This window comes from Geotrypetes seraphini, chromosome 1, assembly GCF_902459505.1.
Source record: "Geotrypetes seraphini chromosome 1, aGeoSer1.1, whole genome shotgun sequence".
NCBI lineage: Eukaryota > Metazoa > Chordata > Amphibia > Gymnophiona > Dermophiidae > Geotrypetes > Geotrypetes seraphini.
The window spans coordinates 71,548,533-71,561,431 of NC_047084.1; the positions used below are offsets into that span (position 1 = coordinate 71,548,533).

The 12,899-nt window shown below is 44.7% G+C and overlaps 1 protein-coding gene across 4 annotated transcripts in view; it reads right to left on the reverse strand.

The window, feature by feature from the left end:
- TTC23L (tetratricopeptide repeat domain 23 like) overlaps nt 1-12,899 on the reverse strand; it is a 94,820-nt gene that overhangs the window by 5,555 nt on the left and 76,366 nt on the right. For all 4 annotated transcript variants that reach the window (XM_033933072.1, XM_033933063.1, XM_033933045.1 and 1 more), the window contains one exon: nt 7,239-7,388. In XM_033933072.1, coding sequence (XP_033788963.1) covers nt 7,239-7,388 — 150 coding nt within the window. The remainder of the gene's footprint in view (nt 1-7,238; nt 7,389-12,899) is intronic.

Consider the following 12,899-nt stretch of genomic DNA (forward strand, 5'->3'; position numbering starts at 1 on the left):
CAACAGGAAGCACCCAGATGTTTATGAAGACAAGATTTCCCTTTTACCTATCCAGAATGAGGTTCATCCATTGTTAAAGATCTGACTCTTCACAGGCAGCAGGGATTTCAGAACATTTCACCCACATAGCTGTAGCCTGATAAATTATATTACTAGGTGAAATATCACCCATTATGTGGTGATATACCGCTTAGTGGCTTCATTCAGACTGTGGCAGTTTGGGTATACAGAACCAGATCCTCCACAATGGTAGTATCTCAATCGGGAAGAGTGGAAGTAAGGTTAGACCTTCAAGCTGTGAGGGTGAGGGACTCACTGTGAGTAGGGGCTGGAAAATGCTCAGGGAAGCCGGGCTTTCCATAGGAGGTATGGGAGAGTTGAATTGAATAGTGCTCTGAGGACCAAAGAATGGTTGGGGAGCTGCAGATTGTCATTTGTAAGGGATGTTGGGAAGAGAAAGTGTCCCACACTAATTGGTTCTCTTTCTTTGAACAGGTTAGCTTGGGGATTTCAAGATGCAGAATTTGGATGTTAGTGTTGGTATCCATGCCAATATTGTCCACAAGCTAATGATTATTTTTAGCATGAATTCAGTAATATTTATTGCATCAAATTATATTTCTGGATGCATATTAAAACTATAATGATTTTAATGCAGGTTTTATTGCATACATTCCATGTCAACTAAGAGGACAGCATTAATCTCAAATGAAAACATTAATGCCACACAAATGTTTGGTAGCTGAAAATGCACTGTTATCTGGCTTTCTCTGTTATTACCTCTTTCTCTCTCTCTCTCTCTCTCTCTCTCTCTTTGTCTTTATCTGTAAGCAATAAATAGGCCTTGTTTCCAAAAAAACCTTTTTGCCATGCCTCACTCTTTCTGAACATGTGGAAGTAGGGTTACCATATTGTGCGTGAAAAAATCCCAGACACATGGCCATGCCCTGTTCCGCCCCAGCCCAGCCTTGTTCTGCCCTGACCTATTCCACCTCCAGCCCCGCCACATTCTGCCTCTAGCCTTGCCCCATTCCGCCCCCCACAGCCCCACCCCCAAAAGGTTTCATCTTTTCATTCCTAACCTCCGGTCCACATCCGAGGGCCTCCGAACATTCGCGGAAGCATATTATCATTCATGCATGCTCAGAGGCCCTCCAGATGCAGACAGAGCTGTCCAAAACCTAGACAAACTGCTGGGTTTTAAAAAGTCTGTCTGGGCACCTGTACAATCCTCTAAAAAGAGGACATGTCTGGGTTTTCCCAGACGCCTTGTAACCCTATATGGCAGTGGTTCCCAACCCTGTCCTGGAGGAACACCAGGCCAATTGGGTTTTCAGGCTAGCCCTAATGAATATGCATGAAGCAAATTTGCATGCCTATCACTTCCATCATATGCAAATCTCTCTCATGCATATTCATTAGGGCTAGCCTGAAAACCCGATTGGCCTGGTGGTCCTCCAGGACAGGGTTGGGAATCACTGCTATATGGAAGCACCTATTTCAAGCCTATATTATTATTATTATTATTCTTTATTCTTATATACCGCCATACCCAGTGAGTTCTAGGCGGTTTACATCAATTAGCAAATGATCTGCATTGAGTAGCAGATTTACAACAAAATTAGAGGTAGGTTTACAAAATTAGAATCAGATTTACAGCATTGAATAGCAGATTTACAACAATATTAGAAGTAGGTTTACAAAATTAGAAGCAGATTTACAGCATAATTAGAAGAATTTTTGACAGAAAATTGCAGGCCGAATTACGATAAATTACAGTGATTTGCCGCAGTCAGCCATGAAGTTACAGCGATTCTTAACTGTCTGCACAGAGGGCAGGTTTACATCAATATTACAGAAATTGCAGGTTTGACCGAGCTAGGTAGGGGAGGTAGAGGGTGGGGGAGGGAGGGGGGGACTGGTGAAGGAGGAAGGGGGCAGCGGTGGGGTAAGTGTCCTGTGAGGTGAATGGGTTATTAAGGGTCGTGTTTGCTGAAAAGGTACGTTTTTAGTAGTTTTCTGAATGATAGGTAAGTGGGGGCCTCGAGTATCATCTGTGCTAGCCATGGATTCGACTTGGCTGCTTGGAAGGCAAAAGTTCTATCCAGGAATCTTTTGAGAGGGCAGTGTTTAGGCGAAGGGAAGGCGAACAGTTGAGTTCTCCGTGATGTCCTGTTGCTGCAGTAGAGGTTAAAGTGTGTGTTTATGTAACTTGGGGAGGAGCCGTTAACCGATTTGTAGCAGAAGCATGCAAATTTAAAGAGGATTCTAGATTCAAATGGTAGCCAGTGTAGTTGGTGATAGAAAGGGGTGACATGTTCCCATTTCTTTAGGCCAAAGATGAGGCGCACCGCGGTATTTTGGACTGTTTTTAGTCTCCTGGTAGTTTTCTTAGTGGCGTTAAGGTAGATGATATTGCAGTAGTCGAGGATGCTGAGGATGGAGGACTGTACAAGTAGGCGGAATGCATTGTCATAGAAGTGTTTTTTTATGGTGCGAAGTTTCCAAAGTACCGAGAAGCTTTTCCTAATTATGAGGTCTGTATGGTTATCTAGAGATAAGTTTTTGTCCAGCGTGACTCCCAGAATTTTTATGGTCGGATCAAGGGGGAAGGTCTTTCCTTTTAGTTGAATTGTGGTTTCCTTAATTTTATCTTTGGGGGAGGCTAGAAAAAATTTTGTTTTGTCTGGGTTTAATTTCAGTCTGAATGAAAGCATCCAGAGTTCTATCTGGTTGAGAGTGTTTGAGATGTGGTCGAGTAGTTCTTGTGAAAAGTTGGTTAATGGAATGGTTATTGTGATATCGTCTGCATAAATGAAGAATTTGAGATTTAGGTTGTGTAGGAGTTTACCTAGTGAGGCAAGGTAAATGTTGAATAGGATGGGGGATAAGGGGGAGCCCTGTGGGACCCCGCAGGTGTTGTCCCAGCAGTATGAGAAAGAGTTATTCTTGAGTACCTTGTATGATCTATTTTGTAGGAACCCCTGAAACCAATTGAGGACCTGGTCTGAGATGCCTATGTGCGCTAGGCATTCCAGGAGAATGGTGTGGTCGACCAGGTCGAAAGCACTGCTCAGATCGAGTTGAATGATCAGGGCACTTGAGCCTTGACTGAAGAGTGTGAGGAGGTGGTCGAGAAGGGAGGCTATGATGGTTTCAGTGCTGTGGTCCGCCCGAAATCCTGATTGGTTGTCACTTAGAATGTTGAATTTTTCAAGGTATGCGGAAAGTTCCGCTTTTACCAGCCCTTCCGCTATTTTGGTAAATAGGGGGATACTGGCGATCGGCCTATAATTAGAAGGGGAGTTTGGTGGTTCTTTCTCATTTTTTAAAATTGGGGTGATCATTATTTGACCCTGCTCCGATGGGAAGTTACCTTTGGATAATAGGTAATTAACCCATGTCATCATTTTTGCTTTAAAATGGGGAGGGGCCGTTCTCATGATTTTTGGTGGGCATGTGTCCAGATGGCAGTAGGAGTGAGTATACTTGTTGTAGTAAGTATTGAAGGTTTGCCAATCGGTTACTGCGAACTGTTTCCAAATAAGGTCGACTTTGGCTCCCGGGTCTGGGTTTGGTGGATTCATGTCTGTGAGGATGGGGAAGAGCTCGAGGGGGTTGGGGCTGGCTGGTAGAGTTGTTCTTATTTTTTGGATCTTGGTATTGAAGAAGTCAGCCAGGGTGTTGGCGGTTAAGGTGGCTTCTTCGTGTAGGTTTGTGTAGGTTTCTATGTTGTAAAGATCATTGACCAATCTGAAGAGGTTATTGCTATTGGTTTTAGGATTACCGATTTTGTTGGAGTAGAATTTTTTTCTTTTTTCACTAGTGAGGGTTTTGTACTGTTTTAATTTTTGTCTCCATGCCAGTCTGTGTTCTAGCGTTCCGGTTTTTTGCCATGATCTTTCGGCTTTTCTGAGGTCCTTCTTGCATTGCAGCAGTTCAGAATCAAACCAGCCTTCTTGGTTGGGGTTTCTTATTCTGCGGGTTTTTTTTGGGGGCAATCTCGTTTAGTATATTGGTACTATCATGTATCCATGAGGTCATGATTTGTTCCGTATCTTCTATTGGATTGGTGTTGATTTCGAAGTGGGACCAGAATTCCATTGGGTCAATCTTTCCTCTGGTATTGTGGGTTTTGACTGTTCTTGTTTTTTCGCTTTTAGGGGGTTTAAGTTGGCATCCAATGGTGAAGCTACATAGGCGGTGATCTGACCAAAGGGAGTCTGACCAGTTGCCTTGTTTCCAATAAAAAGTGGGATTGGTCTGTTCCTTGGAGGATAGAGTTACCAGGTCTAACTGATGTCCTCTTTGGTGGGTTTTGATCGGGGGGTGTTTGTCAAAGCCTAGTTGTGAGAGCAGTGACCAGAAGTCCGCGGTTTCAGGTTGGTCAGTTTGCTCGAGGTGTATGTTGATGTCCCCACACAGTAGGTTGTATGGGCTTGTTAGCGAATTGGTAAGAAGTAATTCAGCAAAGTCGTCTTTGGTCGTGGTCCATTTTTTGGGGGGTATGTAAAATAGAGTGATGGTTAGTGAGGAGGGCAGAGATGTTGATGCTAGGGCGATGGTTAGCATTTCGGAATTAGGTGAAGAGGTTGTGTTAAGAACGGAAGCGTTGAGATGGTCTCGGAAGATTATTGCTAGTCCTCCTCCTCTTCCCCATGTTCTGGCTAGGGAGAGTATCTTGAATTTTGGTGGTAGACAATCTTTAATAATGATGTCTTTGTCTGAAAGCAACCAGGTTTCTGTGAGAAGGACGAAGTCAGGGTTGTTTTCAGTTAGCCAGTCTTTGATTAGTGTGGATTTATTCCTCATAGATCTGATATTCAGGTAAAAGCCCTGCAGGGACTGGTGGTTGGTGTGATTGGGTGGGGAGTAGTGGGAGTACGCCAGTTTTTTTAGGGTTCTTAGTTTTTTTGGGTGGGACTTGGTCGGTTTGTAGTGGTGGGGGGGGTTGTTGGGCAAGTGGGCGTGTGGGTGGTCTTGTGTGGTGTGGAGAGTGTATGTAATGGTTCTGGGTTTTACCGATCGGTGTAGCGTGATGTGGATGGGAATGGGGGATGCATTGGAGTTGTCTGCGTTGCAGAGCCTGGAAGAGAGCAAGAGGAGTGTAAGTAGAGCTACGCATTGTTGTGTATTTGGCTTGGCCATTGTGAGGGGCTCGTCCCAGCTGTGGTTGGAGACGTTGGGGTGTTTCCTGTGATTGAGGACAGGATTAGTGCAAGGGGGGAAAGAAGAACGGAAGTTGGGGTTTCTAGATTGGTGGGTCAGAGGGCGGTTTGGTATATTCCTGTAAGCTGTCCTGAAGGTTAAGCAGTGTAACAAGGATAAACAATGTGGTTTCAATACAGTGGTGCTATGATCTGTATAGGTCCGGCAGGGTTATACATTAGAGTTTTTTGTAACAGGAACGTATCCGGATTGGGGGTTTCAGGGTTCTGTCCACGAGACCCGGAGTCGGTGCTGTTGGATCTGTCTGGGAAGGAGTTCCTTTTTGGGTTGAGACGGTTGAGTCTTTGTTGGAGTGCTGGGGCTGTGACTGTAGTGGTCTGGGCAGGTTCTGTGGTCGGTGGGCTGGTATCGGAGGCTGCCTGTGCTGGTGTCTTCCCGCAAGTGCTTCGCGGTTGGGTTCCTGCTGGTTAGGGAGGGGTGTCCGGCTGAGTAGGCTGGGTGTTGTTGGGATCCGGGTGAGAGGATCGGGCTCGCCGGTTCAGGAGTCGTTTGAAGTCGCTTTGCAAAGGGTGTCCAATGTCGGTCCTCGAGGGCCGCAATCCAGTCAGATTTTCAGGATTTCCCCAATGAATATGCATGAGATCTATTTGCATGCACTGCTTTCAATGCATATTCATTGGGGAAATCCTGAAAACCCGACTGGATTGCGGCCCTCGAGGACCGACATTGGACACCCCTGCTATACTATAAAGAAAAGTAAGCAACTACTTTCATTTATAGAATACTAGTGTAACCAGGTATATATGCATGTGTTTAGCCATGAGCACTTGTACCAGCCATAGAGCTGCTATAAATTCTCGCATCTAGACTGGATTGATATGTGCATGACATAGTATTCTATAAGCTAAGCACATAAGTGTAAGCGCCATTCATGCTCTTGTAAATGCCCACCTGTCAATTACACACCATTGAAGACGGGTGTGTAATTTTAGAACAGCATGTAGCCAGATTATGAGCATACATAGGCAAATGACTATTGGTATTTACACATGTCCATGCCACCTAAATCTAGATGGTTTCTTACATAATTACTCACGGGATAATTTTACAATAGGGTGCTTTGATTTAGAGGCAAGAAGGCACCTATTTTGGCAAAAGTTTATTTACTAAGCATTAAATGCATTAAATGGACCCATCTACTATGCATTAAAACAGCATAGTAAACCAGCCGCTGTAGCTGCTTAACACAGGAATAGGAAGTGTGTGGGCATGACTTCAGAAGTGCTGAGTAGTGGCCTACTATGACAACTAGTTTATGAGTCATTACTGCATACTAGCTGTCACAATTTCCAGTAGCGTGGCTGAACTTACCGCCACCTCAAGAGGAGGAGGTAGATGCAGCCTCACTATCAACACTATGGTAACATGACTGCTAAAGACGCAACCCCAACTTCTGATCTTGATACAAATCCAGCCTTCCAGTCATCCCCATTCCAATCCCCTTGACACAAACCTGCTCCCTCATACCCCTTTTAGACTTAGATGTTCTGAAGGACTAACGACCTGCAAGATATCTACATTTTTAGTTTTGAAAATCGGCACTTGGATGTTTTGGCGAGCAAAATATCCAAGTGCCAACTTAAGCGTTTTTTGGGATGATTTTGTGTTTTGATTATGCCCCTGTGTGTTTCTCTTTGCTGCCCCCACTTTAAGGAATAACTTACCTTTATTTTTGTGCTCATACTTATCAAATAAAATTTTTCACATGACTCGGACAACTCACTTTTTCAGTAAGGCATATGTCATATCTTCAAAGGATTGCATTCTGTACTCTGTCCAACTTGTCTTCTTGGACAGAACACTCTTGAAAACAACTGTTATAAACTGCTCTGGTGTGAACAAATCTATCCTGGTTGACTGCAGCTTTGTATTTTTTTAAAATGGAGTTCCTTTTTGTTTTCTATTTTATTATGTGCACCACCTTAATCTGTATGTTAGATAAGGAAGTTTAGAAAAAAATAAACTGGGCATAACACCTGAATCAGAAAACAATGATACATAATAATCACCTTCTTCAGTAATTTGTAGGCCTTTTGTAGTTTTCCCTCTGCTAGACAGATACTGCCCATGAGGTGCCGAATTTCAGCCTTTTTCTCACTGAAATCTAGATCAATGTCTTCTTCACATTTGAAAGAATCATTTAGCAAATCATATGCTTCCTAGGAAGATGAAACAGTCCAGATTATGCAAGGTTATTATTGCCAAACTGATGTTTAAGTCCGTTACATTAACGGGTGCTAGAAAGCAGCCCCCTTTCCCTCTCCCCCTCCAGTTCCTCCCTGACTGTCTCTCCGTGGCCCCCTTCTGTTTCCCCTCCCCCAAGCAAAGCTGTCTGCCTCCCAGCATACTCCTCCCCCCAAAGCAGCCTCCTTTCCCTCTCCCCCTTCAGTTCCTCCCTGTCTCTCCTTGGCCCCCCTTCTGTCTTCCCCCCCCAAGCAAAGCTGTCTGCCTCCCAGCACACCCCTCCCCCAAAGCAGCCCCCTTTCCCTCTCCCCCTCCTTTGAGAATTTTTACCTGCATGGGACACCTGCAGCACCGGCATGATACCCTCCAGCCGTTCCTCTGAGCGAAAATGCCACCACTGCTCAAACTGCAGCGAAACTGCCACCACCTGTTCAAACTCCTTCACGTGCCACCCACCTACACGGTGCTGAAGCTGCCATGCACCATCCCCGCGGTCTGGACGGCTCCCTTAGTCCCTTGCCGCCCCCCCCCCCCTTCCCTTCCCGCAGTCCCGACAAACCTCCTGACTCCAGCAGTGGCCGCAGCACTCTAAACACACTGCTTCGCGGCCTTCTATTGCCCTGATTTGCTCTGCCATGTCCCTGATGACATCATCAGAAACGGGCAGAGCAAATCAAGGCAGTAGAAGGCCGCGAAGCAGCGTGTTTAGAGTGCTGCGGCTGCTGCTGGAGTCAGGAGGTTTGTCGGGACCGCGGGAAGGGAAAGGGGCGGCGGCAAGGGACTAAGCGAGCTGGATCCGGGGAGGATCGAATGGGAGGGTCAGACCATGGTGGGAGGGTCGGATGAGAGGCTGAACAGGGGTTAGGGTGTTCTGGGGAGGGGGGTGGGGGGGAGAAGATGACGCCAACAAACTGTCTTACAGGAAAAAAACCCCTAAGCGCGCATGCACACTCCTGCGGCCACAGACCTACAGATCAGGGATCAGGGAACACGCAAGTAGGAGTGCGCATGCGCGCTTAGGGTTTTATTATTATTATAGATGATTGTATCCATCTTCTTTTCTTATTAGGTTCAGATGTGTAACCTGCAATCTGAGCCTGTAAACAAATCAGCACGGCAGGCCCTTTATTTCTAAGGTGAAACATATTTTTTACTAAGATACTTGATGACAGGGGGTAGTTTAGTACTGTGTCTGCATTTCCATCCACCCTATCCGGTGGCATGCGGTGAGAGGATTCAGTGAATCCCCAGCTTTACAAACTTGCTTTCTTATTCTTTTTTTTTGTTTGTTTACTTTTTGATTGGTGCAGTTTGATTTGTTGAGTAGGCAGCCAAACTGCATCAAACAAAAAGTAAACAAAAAAAAAGCAGGGTTCTTGGACTAGGGATTCTCCGAGTCCACCTGAAGGCCATGACAGTACGTATTTGAATTTGATTGGCTGAGCAGCATCTCTGCCTATTGCCTGCTCAACTAATAAAATTCAGAGCAGTGCCCTCAGGACTTTTAGGGGGTGGGATGAATCCCCTGAAGGCCCTAACCAGAAGCCACTGACCCTTTCACAGCTATATCTCATATCCCAGTAACACACTGACTATTATCCCCCATCTCCAAAGAGATTTGAACAAGTCAAGAACTGTATCTTTAAGCCCAATGGAAGCAGGATGGAGTCAAAAGTATATGACAGATCCAAAGAAACCAATATACGGTAGTTAACTGACCTTGATCTAGAACAGTATAGATGTTGCTCAACAAGACAGTTAAGAGAAGCTCTTTGCTGTGACTCTTAAAAACCTGCCTTAACTTAAATTTTTGGTGGGCAAATTTATGTTTAATTTATAGATTTGAAAAAATGAACACGGATATACTGGGACATACTAAGAGATTTAGGTTAATCTGGGGCCCTTTGATATCTTTTATGGAGTCATTGTAATTGTTTTTTCCTTTGTTCCTGTTGGTATATTGCACACACACCCAGGGGGAGGGAGGGCGGGAAGGGGGTATTTCTTTGTATGGTTCTATTCCCTGATGAAATATTGGTTGGGTGGGGGGGTTGTTGTATGGATTGTGATTGTGTATAAATGCATATATGATTAATATTATTTGTATAGATACTGTATTGCATTTTTGTTAGCTTTAGAAACTCAATAAAGATTTTTTTTAAAAACCTGCTTGATGGGAGTGAAGAATCACGGATTTAGTAATAAACTTAGTAAGTTGTAATCTTTGAAAAGATTCGTTGAAAACATAATAATAAGAAAAGATAAGTTGGAAACATAATAATAGTATGAAGGAGAGTAGCTAAGAGTTGCATTATATAATTAAAAAAGAATAGGATCTAAGCCAGAAATCATTGTTCTTATAGAGAAGATGACTCTCTAAAACTAGTGAAGATGTCAAATTGAACATTCCGGAACTTGGAGGCGAGGAGGATGGCAGTTTGAGTGCAGAGCTCCTCTCCCTGGACAATCTGCCTGCTTTTAAATATCAGCAGCAGTGGGAGATCAATTACTTTTACACCTAAGCAGCAACGGGACCAACCCACCAAAAACCCACAGTCCCGGTCCTGCAAAAATATGAGCTCCACCCTCCCTGCAGTTCGCTAGGAAAATCAACTGCTTTTACACCTAAGCAGCAGCAGGACCGATCCAGCCAGGCATGTGAGCTCCTCCCTCTGCAGTCCATTGGAGAGATCAATCTACCTGCTTTTAAATATCAGCAACAGTGGGAAATCAACTGCTTTTACACCTCAGCAGCAGCGGAACTATCCGCAACTACCAAGAGCACACAGACCCGATCCAGCCAAGAGTGTGAGCTCCACCTCCCCCTGCAGTCCACTAGGAAGATCAACTGTTTTTTACACCTAAGCAGCAACAGGACCAGCCACCACTACCGAGAGCCCTTTGCCCTGATCCAGCCAAACAAGTAAGCTCTTCCCCCAGCATTCCGTTGGAAAAATCAATATGCTTGCTTTTAAATATTATCAGAAGTAGGAGATCAACTGCTTTTACACCTAAGCAGCCTATAATAGGAGCCCTTGCCCCGATCCAACCAGGCATGTGAGCTCCTCCCCCTATATCCCGTTTAAGAGATCAATCTACCTGCTTTAAATATCAGCAGCAGTAGAAAAACAACTGCTTTTACATACAAGCAGCAGCGAGACCTACCTCAACCACCAAGAGCCCACAGACCCGATCCTGCCAGGAGTGTGAACTCCTCCCCCTGCAGTCCATTGGAGAGATCAATCTGCCTGCTTTTAAATATCAGCAGCAGTGGAGATCAACTGCTTTTACACCTAAGCAGCAACGAGACCAGCCACAACCACCGAGAGCACACAGACCCGATCCTACCAAGAGTGTGAACTCTTCCCCCCATGCAATCCGCTAAGAAGATCGACTGTCGGCTCCGGGCGGCTTTCCCGCAGAGGAGAGAATCCTGCATTCACCGTGGGCCTCATCTGGGGCAGCCTCCTTGGAGCGGCTGGGGCACGGGCAGTGTGTCTGGGAGGGAATGCATGGATGGGAGAACATCGCAGGGGAGGAGACATAGGCATCCTGGGACTGTCTGCCAAGTCTCTTCCCTGAAGAAGCCCTTTCTGGAAACGTCAATCGCTCCTCCTAAACTTACTTGCTCCACTTCATCACTGACGCTGAAACCGTGGATTGAAGACAAAGTTTTATTTTATTTTTCTTTCCAGCTTATGATTTATCTTTAATCTTATCTATTGTTTTGCCTTTTGTCTTTGTTTTGTTCTATTTCTATCATTTAAATTTCTCCAGAATTCTACTGTTCAACGGCTCCCCCTTCTGCTTCTATTCCTTTCTCTCCTCTCTTCTACCTTCCAAAGTATTTAGATCAATGCTGTCTTGTTAAAATGTTTATTTTATTTTTATTTTTCCTCTAACTCTACTTTTCACTTCTCTATTACCCTCCAGGTACTTTAGTTAGATTGTGAGCCTTCGGGACAGTAAGGGAATTTTTCAAGTACCTTTCTTATTTCTAATCTTAATGTATATTTTCTGTAAACCGCTTAGAACCTAACGGATGTAGCGGTATATAAGAAATAAATTACAAATTACAATTACAAAGACCAAACTGAGGAAAATCTGAAGGAAAGATTATGACTCTCATAAAACATGATGGCAGATAAAGGCCAAATGGCCCATCCAGTCTGCCCATCTGCAGTAATCATTTATCTCTTCCTCTCTCTAAAAGATCCCACGTGCCTATCCCACGCTTTCTTTTTTTTTTTTAATCTTTATTCATTTTTCAAACTTACAATAAGTGCATCAACAAGTACAATCATTTAAACTTAGATAAAACACTTAGAGGGGCATAATCGAAAGGGACGTCTAAGTCCGTTTACGTCCATCTTGCAAGTCGTCCAAAGTTAAAAAGAGCCTAAGACACGTTTTCGAAAGAGAAGTCCAACTTTTTTTTACTTTCGAAAATCGTCTAATTATATGTCCTGCCGATCTGATCATCCAAGCCGCTAAATCGTCCATCTTTATACCACATTTCCGTCCAACTTTCCGTCCAAGTCCAAAATGCCTAGAACAAGCCCTGTTGGACGTGGGAGGGGTCTGCAAAGTGATGGACTGCACATCCAGACATGCCACCTAAATAGTGGGGTACCTGAAAGGGCACTGCTGTGAACTTCACAAAAAGGGTGCCATGGCTTCTCCTCCCTACAGCTCCCTTATAGGTGAAGGTGAGCCCCTCAAACCACCTCCAGAATCCCCTAGACCCACTTATCTACCACCCCAATAGCCCTTATGGCTGCAGGAGCCACTTATATGCCAGTACAAAAGGGTTTTGGGGGTGTATAGGGCAGTGCACATGTTTAAGTATCAATGCAGTGATTACATGGGCTTATGGGCATGGGTCCTCCTCTCTATGGGTCCCTAACCCACCCCCAAGACAACTTAAGCTGCCTCTGGGCTGGCCAACTAGGCTCTCCTATGCCAGTCGGCCAGGTGATGACGGTCTGGAGGCTGAAATTTAAAGTTGTGAATAAAATTTTTATGGGGGTGGGGAGGTGGTGATCACTGGGTTAGTGTGTGGGGGTCTATGTTATGTGTTTGCAGTGCTTATCTGGTGAGTTTAGGTGGGTTTTTGTGACTTAGACCATGTTTTACATGGTCTAAGTCACAACGTCCAAGTTCCGTTGATCTTGGGCTGTATAACTTTTGGTTATACATGCTGAATGATTAACCCACATCCCGCCCAACTCCCGCCCTCGACACGCCTCCCAAAACGCCCCGTTTAGCTTTGGACGTTGAGCAGCACTATGAAGGCCTAGGTTGTTTAGAAATACGTCCAAAACCCGTTTTTATTTTCGGCGCTTGGACATTTTTGAGAAATGTTCATCCAAGTGCCGACTTAGGCCGGTTTTTGGACATTTTTCTCTTTTGATTATGAGCCCCTTAATATTCAGCAATAAATTAAATTATAAAGTTTATCTCCCTCCCTCCCACCCCTTTCATAT